Genomic DNA, 15,558 nt, shown 5'->3' on the forward strand with positions numbered 1-15,558 from the left:
GGTAAGTAGATAGATGATTGATAGATAGATAATGTAGGTAGGTAGGTAGGTAGGTAGGTAGGTAGTTAGGTAGGTAGGTAGGTAGATAGATGATTGATTGATAGATAGATAGATGATAGATAGAAGTCTCTGGTTTTGCTTCTATAGAGAACCCAGGCTAACAGTGTGATACATGAGTTCAACTTTATGTATTTGGAGATCCAGTGATCCCAGGCCTATTTGTTTTAAAAAATTGTTCTTTCTCCAATGAATTGTCTTGGCATACTTATAAAATCAATTGGCCATAAATGTAAGGGTTTATTTCTAGATTCAATCCCGCTTTCAGGGAAGTCCTAGTTCTGGGTGAAGGTTATGCAGAAAGTACCTCAACCCTTAAGAGTACAAGGTCGTCATTGAGTAATGGAGGTATGCTCAAGGTTCTGTGCGAGCTCACTTTGTCTGAAGGGATGTTCACCTGGTCTGAAAGAACTTCAGAAAGGTGGGCAGACTGTTCTAAGCAGAGCACACACAGCCTAAGCCATGGCATTATCGTGGTGCGGGGAAAATAATATGAACACAGGAAATTATCAGAAGACACTGCACATGACTTGACCTAATGAGAAGTAACAAAGTATGTCTTCCATATGACCATGCTTTGTGGTTTGGGGCTCATCAATAAATTCTTCTGAAGCAAACATGCTTCAGTGACTCTTATAGATAGAAAAGTGTGAGGTTTAGCCTCTCTTTTACTATCCCAAAGTAGTAACATTATTCAAGAACTAAAATCCTGAGTTTGGTGACAATTAAGTCTGAAAAGTATTTGGAAAGACTGGCAAATATATTGGGAACGTTTTTTTAAAATTATTTTCCAAATATATGTTCTGTATTTGAAGATTGCCAAAACATTTGAAAATGGATTGTTTTAATTATTCTGCTCCAACTTCCCAACCACACTATATAGGAAAAGATTTTGGTTGGCAATTACATTTTCCTATACTTTTTCAAAGACTGCAAAGCATCAGAGGTTTGGATTAACATAGCTGTAGCATATAAACTATATCGTTTGACGCAAAAGAAAGAAACTTGCCGTAGCCTATGCCATTTTATCATAGGTGCATTTCAAATACAGAATGCCTTTTAGTTGCTGGACTTTCTGAGAAGCCCATTTTGTGGGATTTTAGAGAGCTCAATTATGGAACCACTTTATGAGTCTTTTGGCCCATTTAAAACATCACATTTGAAATGTGTTCCTAGATGGTGGTTGAAGTATAAAGCATTGAACTGAATTAAGCTCCTTTAAAATTTTTAATGGATGTTTCTCAATTCCGTGTGTGCTTGAAACTCTTAATAAATGTATTATAGGTGGGAAAAAAAAAACATAGTCAAGATGAATTTTTTTTTAAACACGAAAAAGAAAACATGAGATTTAACAATAAATTCCAAATAACTTTAATCTAGGATTCTTGCCAGGGTTATTATTGCCTGCATGTTTGTAAAATATGTGAATCTACTTTTAAAACCTCATCCTAAAACTTAAAGTGCTTTAAAATGATACGGGGAAACCTTAATGCTCCGTATTTTTGGAAGCTTTAAAAAATTCTGTATCGGAATGCTTCGCACACCAAGTTGATCCTTTTTAAAGCTGTCAACTGTCGTCCCTAATAAAATTTCATATATGTGTGTGGGGGTGGAATCGCTGTAAACATTTCATTAAGCACTTGCATTCCTCAGGAACGTGTGGTCTAACAGCCATCCCTTCTACATGGGGAACTGAGATCCAGCAGTGCAGGGCCATTTTCCCCACCAGCTGGGACCAAAAATTCGGTTTCTCACTTGAAGCTATGCTGTCAGTTGACCGAGCCCTCAGTGACCAAAAAAAAAAAAAAAGCTAAAAAAGGGAGGTGCCTTTCCTCCCTCATGTACAACTCCCTAATTCCGCGGGGCTCGCAAAGAACGAGGGCCATGTCAGCCATCTTCACCATCGCTGAAAGCCAGTGATCTCGAAGTGGCAGGACCACTGCCAAAGGCGTACCCCGTGAAAATGCGCGTTCCCACCGGAACCAAGCACACGCCGCTCGGCCCGGAGCTGCGCACGCCCGGGCCTTCGGGACGGATGCAGAAGGCCGTGGGCGGGAGCCGCGAGAGTGGAGACCGGAAGCAGCTGGTGTTCTCGCGAGGTTTCGGTCAGCCTCTCGGGGCAGGGGATCCAGAAAAGCCGAGGCCGCTGCGAGATGCGTTCCGAAAAGGACGCGGCCGGTGGGACAGGGGCCTCCGGGGCTGCTGCGGCTGTTCGGGGCTCGAGTGGGAGGGAAAAGCCGTCAGCGCCCGCCCACCGCGGGGGGCCGGCCATGGAGGTCCAGTTCCGCTGGGAGTCGCCGCGGCTGGAGGCCGACACACTGGCGGCCTCCGCCTCTGGCTGTGGGGGTGGCGGTGCGAGCAAACCACGCGAGGAGAAGAGGACGGTTCTGAGCAAGGTCTGGGCAGGGGGTGGGGCGAGGGCGGCAGGGGGTGGGGCGAGGGAAGGGGCGGGGCGTGGAGGAGTCCTGCAGGGGAGGGGGAGGGGGAGCGGGTGGTTTCAGTACCGCGGAGAGCGCCGCAGTGGGAGCGGGCACCTTTTGGGGGGTGCTTGCCGACTGAGTAGCTGAGGATTGGGGCTGGGGAAGGGGACACCGGGAGACCCTTCCTGCACTTTCGAACTGCGTGTTTTAATTGGAGAGTTATGAGTAATTTTTAGCTGGATTTAAAATCCTTGACTCACCAACACCAGACCGATAAGAGCAAGACGACGTTTTCCTCCTCCTACCCGTCCCACTCCATCACTGTTTTCTGTTCTAAACTAACGTTATTGCTAACCACCACCCCTACAGATGGGGGTTTTAGACGGCTCCCGATTTGAAGCAGGACACTGCTGAGAAGTCCCCAAACCGGTCACGAGAAGGTGGGCGATTGCTTAGTTGGTAGAGTCCCACTCTGCTGGGAAGATTTCCAGAGACAAAGGAGACTGAAACTGACGGCTGCAGAAAGTATTACCAGATAAGGCGTAGACCCGTGCTTAGACTGGCCTGAGAGACTGTACTGATCCTAACCAGTGAGACGGGAGAGCCCTATACCTCAGGATGCCGTCGACGTTTCTCTGTGTTTTATGTTTTCTTCTTTTCTGGATGTGTTTTGCTTTCTCATTTTACTTCATAAGACAGGAAGCGTGCAGGAAGCTCTCATTGTAAATGTGGGCACAAACAGTATATATCATGGCCGTTTGCTTGAGGAAGGGGTGGAATGAGTACATAAAAAGACAGCCTTTTCCAAAGTCCCTGTACCATTTGAAACCCCAGTAGCCTAGTGGTGACGTGTTGGCTTGGATCCACCTGGGCTGCACTTGGAAACCAGCAGGTGCTCCTCCGGGAAAGACAGTCTCTGTACAGATACCCAGGGTGACAGTTCTGTCCTGCCCTAGTGGGTCGGCTGTGTGTCAGAATTAACTTGATGGCAGTGAGTTTTGTTTGTGTGTTTGTTTTTCTGTACCATTTGAAAGCCATGTTCAACGTGCATATTTTGCCTTGTTTCTGAAGTGTGTTTCTGTTGGACGCCTAGCTTAGATTTTCCTTTGGGCGTTAACGGATTGAGGCTTAATCCATTAAGGGTGGGGACAAAAGTTTGGTCTTCTCCTCAGGTTGTCATCCGGCGGCTTCCTCCCAGCCTCACCAAGGAGCAGCTGGAAGAGCAGCTGCACCCGCTCCCTGCGCACGATTACTTTGAATTCTGTACTGCTGATCTCAGGTGAGGCGCGACCGGGAACTGCAACGTTAAAAAGTTGAAAGGGGCTGTCAGTTGATGGGCAGTTATCATAGAAGTTTTCCAAAATTAGAAGAAAAAAAAAGTTCTCCATATTCTTTTCCAATCATCCTCAGAAATCAGTACCTTCCATTATTTTTGCTGGTTACTTCTAAGTAGAGAGGTTATTAAATCCCTCAAAAATAGAATTTGGGCATACTTCTGTCATCGCCATAGTACAAAAGGAGAAACAGACTTCTAACTTCTTACTGTTTGAAGTTCATTTCACATACCTTAACTTATTAAGTTATATTGAAATATAACTCCCCAAACGTGAGTTTGCCATCCATATGGGACCAGATGAGTTCTCACAAGTGTGGAGTCTATGTGCCTGACAACCAGATAAAGCACATATCCTTGGACTCCTGAACCCCACTGTGGAGCCCTGGTGGAGGAGTGGATGAAGCGATCGGCTGCTAAGTAGGTCAGCAGTCTGTAGCCACCAGTCTCTCGTAGGGAGCAAGATAACACTTTGTACCCATAAAGATTCACCACCTCAGAAACCCTCGGGAGAGGTTTTATTTTGCCTACAGGGGCACTGTGGACTGGCACCCGTTCCATGGCAGTGGCTGGAAGCCACCTCTCCCCTGTTGCATCACTGATACCTTCCTCCCCCCAAGTTAGATCTTCTTCACTTCCCGTCGAGTGGTAATCGGATGACATCACAGGGACATTTCCCTATCTTCCTTGTCGCAGAGGACTGATCTTTAAACCAGTTCAGACCTTTTAGCAAACAGCAAATGCCACTGGAATTTAGTTGTTTTCCACTGCATCTTTATAATCGTTATTATGGCAGTCAAAGATGACTTTCACGTGACTAAAATTTAGGGGGAAAACTAATGAAAAGAATTAGGAATTCGGTGAGCCAGATTGGAATACCAGTTCCACCTTTCAACTAACCATACCCTTTGCAAGTACTAATTTCTTGGACCTCAGTGTGCTTCCCTGAACTAGGGGTTGAAATCCCCTTCCGAGGAAGGAAAGTCGGTGGCTGTAGGCGGGAGTTGAGGAAGGCCTAATTCTTCCTGTAGACTTCAAGGATCTTTTTGAGTGTGGTATCATGTGTGACATAAATACTCTTAGAACATCTAAAAGTGTTCTTTAAATTAGTGAGGAATGAAATAAATAAATTATGACAGAGTTCTATGCCAGTTATGTGTAATGAAGGAGTAAACTTTTCTTTAGTGTTTTAACCTCGGAGGACCAGTATTTGCATCCTGGCTTTGGATCATAGGGAAACTGACTCTAAATTGTCTCTCCCAAGTTGTTATCAGTGTCTGTTAACTCCCTCCGCACTATCTAGATTATTAGAAATAACTGAGACACGAATTTTGGCGTAGAGGTTTTATCAAAGTGTTTGTTCTACCCAAAGGGGAAAAAAGACAAAATTAAGGAAATCTTGTATTTTTTACTAACCATTGCCTCTTATTTCAGCCTTTATCCTCATCTCTACTCAAGAGCATACATTAATTTTAGAAATCCTGATGACATCCTCCTTTTCAGAGACCGTTTTGATGGATATGTCTTCATTGACAGTAAAGGTTGGATCTTTGGCTTTTTAATTATTATAATCTTAGTATATTAATGACATTTTGCCAGAGTATTTGTGACATTTAATTAAGATGTTCTCTAATACTTATCTGAAATAAATATTAGTCTAAAATAAGTTTATACATTTTTATTATGCCACTGTGATTATGTTCTGAGATTAAAAGTTTAAATTATATATAAACCAAGAGTATTCTACCAATTCTGAGTAACAGGGATTATCCATTTATATGCTGTCATTGAGAAGTGGGGTCTTTCATATAAATGAGTTCTCGGGATAGCTGAACTTTTTCATGTACTCAGACTAAATGAGACAAAGATGGGGCTTTCTGCTCCTATAACCAGTTCCAGCCTGGGAAACCCCTGGGGGCAGTTGTACCCTGTCCGATAGGGTCAGTATGAGTTGGCATCAACTCGATGGCAGTGAGTTTGGTTTGGTTTTGTATTTTGAGAAGTCTAGTTGTACCCATCTTTCATAAACACTTTCTCATTGTCATACACCTACTCTCTCTCAAGCTAAACAGAGTACTGTTCATAATCTCATCATTCCTTGATACTGTCGTGGGGGAGAACGCAGCAGGAATGGACATCCACTACAGGCACCGCGATACCTACCCCTGTAGCAAACAGTTCCTCGTCCCTGGCCCTTTTGAGTTCTTACATCTGATTCGTTTTCCTTCCTCCTCATCTGACTGCCAGCTGCTGCATTCGCAACTGTCGAGTCTTACAGCATTGCTTTAACAGCAATTGGCTTTCTGTTTTCCTACCAACCAGCCTCTTCCCACTCCATCCCCACCCCACCACCGATCGCTTGCTTCTCCTCCACTGTGGAGAAAACTATAAAAAGACTGTTAGAACATCACTAGGGTGAGGGATTTTCCTTGTGAGGAAAAGGAAGGTTAAGTTTGGCTGTTTGACTGCTCACTCAGGCATTTGTTCAACGCCCTTTAGTAAGTTTCTACTGTGTACCAGGCACAGCGGGAGACGCTGTGGAAGGAGCAGTGACACAGACCTCCTGGTTCTTCCCTCTATTCTGACGACTGAGGGTAACACACAATACCTGCTAGGTCAGTGAGAGATGCCGTGTCATAGCCACCTGACCATTATTCACAAGCGGCAGTGATTAGTCAGTGAGTTTGGTACTGCAGCAGTTATGTTCCACTTGGTGATTAAGCAGGTGGTAGATTATTCCAGTGAAGTTTGTGCGTGTGTGTGCAGGGTTTTCCCCACAGAACATCAACATCAACTTTTAGTGACTTCCATTCTAACTTGGCTATTTGCATCAAATTATTACCTGCAGTATTAAACATATCCTTTATAACTACCTTTTTAGAGTAATTTGTCTTCTCTGAACAGTAATATCCTTGAATGCATATCACAGGTTGATGAATAAATTAACCATTAAAAATTAAAGCAAGTATTTAAGACCTCTGACAATTTAAAGGTATTTTATATTAAGTTATTTTGAGAGGGGTCCAGGTTTATTGAGATATATGTTACATATAGTAGCATTTATCATGGGTCCAGGTTTATTGAGATGTATATTACATATGATCAAATTCATCCTTTTAAAGTGTACAGTTTACATATGGTAAAATTCATCTTTTTAAAGTGTACAGTTTAACCCAGGGGTCCTCAAACTTTTTAAACAGGGAGCCAGTTTACTGTCCCTCAGACCCGATGGAGGGCCGGACTATAGTTTTAAAAAAAACGATTTACAAATTCCTATGCACACTGCACATAATCTTATTTTGAAGTAAAAAAACAAATGAGGCAAAAACACCCAGCGGGCCGGATAAATGTCTTCTGCGGGCCGTAGTTTGAGGACGCCTGGTTTAACCATTAAGGATGGTAAAAGTCCTGTTGGCATTATTACACCATAAGTTGTCTGCAACTTAATATGCCAAGTGTAGTTGAAGATATATATAGTTACAGCCATGCATTGCTTAATGTCCAGATACATTCTGTACAATTAGATGTTATATAATGTGGACATTGTACAAACACCATATTACATACAGGTAGTCTCTGGATTATGAACAAGTGCTATTACTAAACCTGCTGTGCATAATGTGGAGCAGTGAGATATAATTCGTATTTAACAGTCAATTATTTGTCTAGTATGAAGAGACTTAAAACAGTTTTGGAAGAATTCTATTATCTCTTAATTCCATTTTCTCAGGAACTTTATAAAGGCACCTTCTTATATAGTATACCTTTCTATGCATAAAAATCATTAAAGAAACACTTCCTGATAGAGAAAAATTCCTTAAGGTGATAAGCATATGTTGATGAATGTCACAAAGTAACACCCATTTGTTTTTACATACCGTTGACTATACTAAAAATTTTATTAATTTAATAGATTTTATGGGTATTGGGACCACAGACATATGCGCTATCAGCTATTGCCTGAACAGATGTTATGTGGCACATGACTATAGATTATACTATAAAGCGGTAATATTGCATTATCATTATTGCCCTTAACCCTGTAGGTAAAGTACACCATTGTTTTCTAAAATGAATTTGAGAGTGGTTTTTGGAATTTATTTTCTGTTAAAGGCCTAGAATACCCTGCAGTGGTAGAATTTGCTCCATTCCAAAAGATATCCAAAAAGAAGCTAAAGAAAAAAGATGTCAAAACTGGGAGCATTGAGGATGGTAAGCTCTTTACAAATCCTGGATTATGAACCAACCATTTTAAATACACTGGTCAAATCGAGTTCCTCTCCCATGCGTGTTGAGGAGTGTTTTCCTTGACTTCTTTTCTTAACCCTACAGATCCAGAATATAAGAAGTTTTTAGAAAATTACTGCACAGAGGAGGAGAAAACTAGTACCAGTCCCGAAACTCTCCTGGGAGAGATAGAGGCAAAGGCACGAGAACTCATGGGTCTGTTTTGCTCGTTTCTTCTATTGACTTTATGGAAGTATATGTATTTGCGTATATACTTTTTTATTTCTCATGATTATTATAAACCATTGTAACATGTTACAGGCTTGGCAGATGTTTATTTCTCTTTTGACAGAAGGCATAGAAAATAATCTTGGAGCATTTGTTGAAAGTGAGTGCCTACACAGTTAGGACTGTTTTGTTTTAGAGTTGCAATGCCTCCCTGTGTTCTAACGTAAGCCGCGAGTAAGACCTCGGAAGGCTGTGCCCTGTGGTGTTCGGGAAGGAGGACCATGCTCACAGTCTCAGCAAAGGGTATAGTCAAATTGGACACCTCAGGAGCCCCTAGAAATGAAACACTTGGCTTAAGTAAGAGGTAACTTACTGCCGCTATAAAACAAGTCAAGCCCCTGGACAAACCAAACTAGGGAAGGAACCCTGCTGAATGTGCTTAAAAGCCTGGCCTTTCACCCTTACACCTGCAATGGTTGTTTTTAGAAATGATTGTCTCTTTGTTGTTGTTTGCCAATTACTGACTCACAGCTACACTACATAGTGTTTCAGAAGCCGTGAACCTCTACAGGAGCAGGTAGCCTCATCTTTCTCCCTTGAAGCAGCTGGTGAGATTGAACCACCAACCTAGTAGCAGTCCCCCAAAACCTCGAGTGGATATGAACCTCTGTTAGCCATTCACAAGCACCCAGCCTGTAGTTCCCAAGCCTACCTTCTCGTACCTCTTCTCTCTTTGTTTCTGCTGCAAGCTAGTCTCTCAAGGCCCTGGTGACTTCCTTAGCCCCTTCCACTCTACCTCATCCCCTTGGCTCTGTCTTACTCGTAAGACCTTCTGAGGAACCCGAGTGGCACAGGGAGCTAAGCACTGAGATGCTAACCACAGCGACATTGTTTCTCATTTTTATGTGCATTTGTCCATCTCCGCTCTACGCCATCCCTGCACTTCAGGGTCCATTGTCAGGACACTGCTTCAGTAAATGTTTGTTGAGTAAATTAATGAGAATGGTTAATTTTATTGAAATAGAGTCTATAAACCTTCATAGTGTAATCACAAATTTTTTACATTTTATAATAGCTAATTTAATGTGTAGCTCAAAGGGTTTTTAATCACTGAAAGTAAATATTTATTAGTGGTTATTCTTTGGGCTGTTAACTACAGTGGCAGCAGTTCAGAACCACCAGTCATATTTTAAGTGCTTCCAATCTGCAGGGCACTATACCAGAGAATAGTCCACTGCTTTTCGTAAGGGTTTTAGTAGCTGATTTTTACAGAATTGGACCACTTCCTTCCTCCTACTCTGTTCTTCGTCTGGGTGCTCTGCTGAGCCCTGTCCCCCGTGGACGGCCTTACTGGAATTTGAAACACTAGTGGCAGAGCTTCCAGCTTTACAGCAACATGCAAGCCACCAAAGTAAAACAATATTGGGAGCAAGACTGAGAATTTACTTTAGAGCATGTTAAATTTAAGAAAATGCAAAGTAGAAATTATTGCCAAACCCATCTTCCCCCTACCCTCAGTTCTTTGTGACTCTGCTTTGAATACCCTCTTCCACAGGTCACACACAGGAAAAGAGACAGGGCTTTGCCATATCACAGTAGTATTGACACATCTTTAAAGGTAGGCCCACCCTGCAAAACTTAGCACTGCTCCTGTACAAGGACATGCCTCATTCATCTCCCCTTGCTCAGGGCCTGGTACACAGTGCTGAGTCTGTGTGTGGTAAACACCAGGAGCCCTAGTGGCACAGTGGTTAAGTGCCAGGCTGCCAACTAAAAGGTCAGTGGCTTGAGCCCACCAGCTGCTCCATGGGAGAAAACTGTGACAGTCTGCTTCAGTAAGATGTCCAGCCTTGGAAACCCTTACAGGGCAGTTCTACTCTGCTCTGCTGACTCACTGTGGGTCTAATGGACTCTATAGCAATGGGTACGCCTACATATAATGAACCGTTTGCCATTTCAGTGTTTATACATGTACAGTTCAGTGACGACATGTTGCACATCCATCATGCTTTCAGAATTTTTTACAAATTCTCACTAATTTGGGATGATCTGCCTCTTATAAGGGCTGATTGTTGACGGCCATGAGCCAACTTTAATCATTCTGAGCCAGAATTCACTGTCGCCCAGGATCCACCCCTGGCAGGTAGCACAGTTCTCATGGCACCTTGTATTTGTGTGTACCTTCAACAGGTCTCACTACCTGCGGTCCACCTACGAAAGAAGAGCTGGCTGGCCATCTTCCACACTGGGAAACCGGTTTAGTTCTAGCAGCAGGCTGAAAGACACCATAGAAGGCCGTGAACACTTATTCCCAATTTCCTAGGGTCACAGAAATCAAATGAAAGTTTTTCTCTAGAAAAATATTCATAGTCATAATTATTCATAATGTCACACACAATTTTTAAGTGTTGATGAATCCTTGATTCCAAGTTAAGAATTGCCAGCTTAGGGACTCTCCCACTCCTGAGTAAACCTCATGGTCCTAATTCATTTCTGCTCCAGGAATTCTGGAAATGTCATATCAGCTCTCTTGTGTATCCAGTGAATCTTCCTTCTCCATGTAGTCTGTGTTCTGTAAGACCTGAAGAATACATTCCAATCAGGATTGACGCATTGGCAAAGGTTTTGAGTTTGGGCTTGGGTTTGATTTTAGTATGCTTTAAATTGTCAGTCTTCTTAACATTACTTGGCTATGTGGGGTGGAGTAAAATCTCCTCAGTATACAGTGGATGCTTGTGTAACTTTAAAAAATAATCATAGTATTCCTCTAATAATTTTAAATATTAAATTGGAAACATTTAAAGTGAAGAAGAGAAATTTTATTATAGAAGTTAAATACTACGTTACAATTTTCTGTTTTAGCTAGAAGAACTACACCTCTTTTGGAATATATTAAAAATAGAAAATTAGAGAAGCAGGTAGGTATGGCCTTTCACCTGATGAATATCTGTCCTGTTTTTGCCATTTTCTTCAGACAATTTATACACATACTTTTCCATAACTGTAGCGAATTCGAGAAGAGAAGCGAGAAGAACGAAGGAGGAGAGAGTTAGAAAAGAAACGCTTGCGGGAAGAAGAGAAAAGGAAAAGAAGAGAAGAAGAAAGATGTAAGAAAAAAGAGGCAGACAAACAAAAGAAAACTGTTGAGAAAGAAGTCAGGATCAAGGTAATTTTGAGTATACATTTCCTTTCTTTTTTCCCTAAACAATTCTACTGTACTAACTATCCCTTCCAGCTATTTTAGTATTAGTTTTCAAGACATTCCCACTTGATCTATTCGTTTTTTGCTTTTGGTCCTGAAATAGTTTCAAACTGTTCCACAAAGCACTAGGAGTCTGCTCTGACTTGTTCGGTGACTTTGGGAGGACTCGAGAAGTGGTGGGCGGGCCAAAGAGAAGGCCCAGCGGTGAAAAAGGCTGGTGTAAAACCCTCAGGGCAAACCAGGTGTGTCTAGGCAGTTTCGTTCATGGTGACATCCCATGTCAGAGTAGATCTGTGCTTCATTGGGTTTCCAGTGACTGCTTGTTCTGATGCAGATCACCCAGCCTTTCCTCCGAGGCATGTCAGGTGAGCTCAGAGCTCCTCCAGCCTTTCCGTTCTCAGCCAAGCACACTAACCATTGGCACCACCCAGGGATGCTTGCCCCAGAGTAGTCCCACATGAAAAATTATATGTTTCTCTTCAGCTTAGATTTCTCTTTAAAGAAAAGATTTCCTGGGGAAAGCCCCTGTTCTACCCCCTAAAAAACCCACCTATGAGAACCACAGACTCAGCGTGTATACCTCTTCCTTATATTTGAACTCTCTAGTTGGTCAACATTTCACCTTTACGAAAGACAATAATGTAAACTCTACTATCCAACTAGTTTTTGCATTAGTGACATACTTAGAGCAGCCATGAACTGGAGGTCTGAGGTGACGTTAATGCAAGTTCCCTTTTCACTGGACACCGATGGTTCACATAGCAGCCTGCCTGGTCTTTGTCACCTAACCAGGTAGATAACTGAGGAGTGGATACTGTCAGTCCTCTGTATGCAGGTTAACGCAGAGAATAAAGCGTGGCCCTTTGGTTTTTTGGTTTGGGGGGTTCTCAGCCATGGGTTCCTGCCTTGCTTTCCCAGTCTCTTGTGACTATGAAGTCCTTGTGACTTAGAAATCCACAGCCACTGCCATTGAGTCAGTTCCAGCTCACAGCGACCCTGTGTAGGGTTTCTCAGGCTGTACACCTTCACAGAAGCACACAGCCTCATCTTTCTCCCAGGGAGCAGCTGATGGGTTTGAACCATCACCGTTACTGTCAGCAGTCCAACACCTACGTGACTGGTTTAATGCATCGTCGTCATTGTGTGCCAGTGAGTCAGTGCTGACTCATGGTGACCCTGTACGACAGAGTAGCTCTTCCCCCTAGCGTTTGCTGGGCTGTGATCCATCTATAAGAACAGATCGCCAACTCATTTCTCCCACGGAGTGACTAGTGGGTTCAAACTTAACCTTTCAACTAATTGCCAAATGTGGAACCATGATATCCCGAGGGCTCCTTGTCAGATGTGTAAAGGCCATTTTGCTCTTCATAAACAGTATCAGCCCAAACTGAGATTAGTGCTCTTCCAATGGCATGATTAAATCCAAATGTATGTGTAGTTTACCTCTTTCATGAAGTGTTCATATAGAACCCTGATGGTGTGATGGTTAAAGTATCTGGCTAGTATTGGGGAGGGCAGTGGTTCAAACACACCTGCCATTCCATAGGAGAAAGATAGACCTCAACTCTGTCCTGTGAAGTGTTTGGGATAAGCGTTCTACAGAATCATAAAGAAACTCCAAATGGTCAGTACTTTAGGAAAAGAGATACTAGAAATGAAAAGTGCAAGGGAAGAAATCACGAATTCATCCACATCATTTTGCATGACCTTCGTGAATGGAAAGGGACAGTGTAAAATGGCAGACTAGGTCTTAGAACTTGCACATGGGAAGGACAAACCCTACCTCTGCCTACTTTTCATCGGCCAGAGCAAGGCCAGTCACTCACCGCCATCAAGCCGTTTCCTGACTCACAGCAACCCTAGAACAGAGTAGGACTGCCCATTTGGGTTTCCAAGACCTTACTTCTTCACAGAAGTAGACAGCCTCAGCTTTCTCCTGTTGTGCAGCAGAGCCACAACTACAAAGAGACCTTTCCCGTAATGTTAAGGCTTCGTGGAGCTGACCTTGTAGTAGCAGCTCAGTACATAATCCTCTGTGCCACCACTTAAGCAAGGTCCATGGTGCTAACTACTTTCGAATGGATAGAAATGAAAAATATTTACCAATTTTTCAGAAAAAGGAAAATCTGAAAGTCTGTGAACAGCATCAGTGAATAACATATATTACAGACTCTTAAAATGCCATCTTTAAATATAAGGGCATTCTTCCAAAATGCACTGTGAAAGGCATGAGCAGGAGCCAGATGGTGTTGCTCTAGCATGTTCCTTCAGGGATAAAACCCAGATAAACAGGCATACAGACCATGTGCCTCAAAGACTTCACCCAAATAGTTTTTCCAACTGATTTTGATGGGAATTGGACAAGAGTATATATAGTTCTGTATATACGCTGTAGCGTTCTGTCATCTCAAGTCTGGTAATGACACTGAGGAAATTGCATAACCCAACCAGATTAAGAAATGATTGTCCATCCCACATCTACCATGGCAAAGCCAAGATTTTTTTTTTTTAGGAAATAATTCTGAGAACAATACTTGTTTGTTCCATGTTTGTTAAAGGGTTCAGATGCAACTCGTCATAGCAAACATTGCAACAAATATATTTCCTATATCAAACACAGGTAGTCTACAAAGTATAAAATACCAAACAGCCCTCGGAAGATAAGTAATGAAACCTGAGTTTTACAGAAAAGTCTCTGTAGTTGTAGAAACTGAGCTCTGTCATCATGAGCAAAGTACAGAATAAGTGTACATGTAATTGAAATTTCATGATCACAGATGTCTAAATATTTTGTTTCTAAACAAAAAATACCTTATCCAGTTTTATCAACAATCTTTTAGAAAGAACCATTGAAACATGTAGCCTACAAAATCCTGTTGTAATTTTAACGAAGACTTAACTTTAAAATATTTGGTGTTGCAATTGGAATCCAAATATGCCAAATAAACTTATGTCAATAAAAGCAAATTTAGGATCTTTCATCTAGGAAAGAAAGAGATCAAAACATAGAAACAAAAAAGAGAGAAGGGGATTCTTGTCCAAATCTAAAGAAACAAAATCTTGGTGGCAGACTGGACCATAATGACAATGATTAATCCATGTCTCTGTCCTTAAGAACGGCTGGCATGATGATTAACATGTAAGCCTAACATTACATGTGAGATTCAGGTCATCTGACCATCCGTTTAGCCTTTAGTAAACACCTGTAATTATTTGGGTATCTCTGACTTATAAATCACTTGGAGGATTTTTTTTTTTTTTTAAAGAGCTGAAAGATTAAATCTAGGGAAATACCGAAAGAGTTTGTAGGATTTACCCAAAGACAAGGAGTCAGACAGATGTTCTCATATCTATTATTAATAATGAGGAGAAATATACAAGGAGAACAATCCAACTGTTTATTTTTTTTCCTGCAAAGTCTCTCAGACTAAGCAGCGAGCTTAAGTTGAAGTAGAAAGTTAGGTTAACAAAGTTATAACTAAAACCTTTACATATGTACCTTGTAGGCAATGGGTTACATTATCGAAAGAAGCGATGTGATCTTTTTCATGCCACTCTTTAAAAATCCCTAAGAATGTTTGTAACTGTGTTCTGTTAACATGGAGTTGGGATACCGTAGAAGAAGTCTGGGAGGGTACACAACGGACTGTGAGTAGCCGTTGTGCCAGAAGAAACCAGCTCCTAGCACAATCATACGGGTTCAATAGGCGCAATTGTACAGCGATAATAAGTAAATATTATAGTAAAGTTATAGAGAGCATGAGAGATAAAAGAGATATATAGAAATAAATGGAGTCAGACACATTTCATGGTAGCATTGCTCACCTCAGCCCCGCTTGGTAATTCACGTGGAGAGAGAGAGAATTTTAATGCTCTGCAAGCTTTTATACTCTCTGGGGACGTTTGAGCCCCCACATTACAGGTGAAGACATATGTCACAGGAAAGGGTTGTGCTACAGGTATTACAGTGATGGGAGGGGGTGATCTAGGGACATACACGCTATAGGAAGAGGAGGGACAGAGGAGGGGCAGCCGGTTTGGCCTGTCCCTGGCCCAACTGATAGAGACCATTATCAGTAGGATGCGAACTC

The 15,558-nt window shown here is 42.2% G+C and overlaps 1 protein-coding gene across 4 annotated transcripts in view; it reads left to right on the forward strand.

Moving 5' to 3' along the window:
• The first annotated feature begins 2,181 nt into the window (after positions 1-2,181).
• UPF3A (UPF3A regulator of nonsense mediated mRNA decay) overlaps positions 2,182-15,558 on the forward strand; it is a 28,090-nt gene continuing 14,713 nt past the window's right edge. For 3 of the 4 annotated variants that reach the window (XM_004704426.2, XM_045283896.1, XM_045283897.1), the window contains exons 1-7: positions 2,182-2,453; positions 3,650-3,756; positions 5,245-5,351; positions 7,924-8,022; positions 8,143-8,253; positions 11,128-11,183; positions 11,273-11,431. In XM_004704426.2, coding sequence (XP_004704483.1) covers positions 2,211-2,453; positions 3,650-3,756; positions 5,245-5,351; positions 7,924-8,022; positions 8,143-8,253; positions 11,128-11,183; positions 11,273-11,431 — 882 coding nt within the window. In that variant the 5' untranslated portion in view covers positions 2,182-2,210. Of the gene's footprint in view, positions 2,454-3,649; positions 3,757-5,244; positions 5,352-7,923; positions 8,023-8,142; positions 8,254-11,127; positions 11,184-11,239; positions 11,432-15,558 lie in introns of all 4 variants that reach the window. The other variant, XR_006679454.1, reaches the window with a different exon arrangement.

Source organism: Echinops telfairi, unplaced genomic scaffold (assembly GCF_000313985.2).
Source record: "Echinops telfairi isolate 266 unplaced genomic scaffold, ASM31398v2 ScPeMD7_7467;HRSCAF=8505_1, whole genome shotgun sequence".
In the NCBI taxonomy this organism is placed as follows: domain Eukaryota; kingdom Metazoa; phylum Chordata; class Mammalia; order Afrosoricida; family Tenrecidae; genus Echinops; species Echinops telfairi.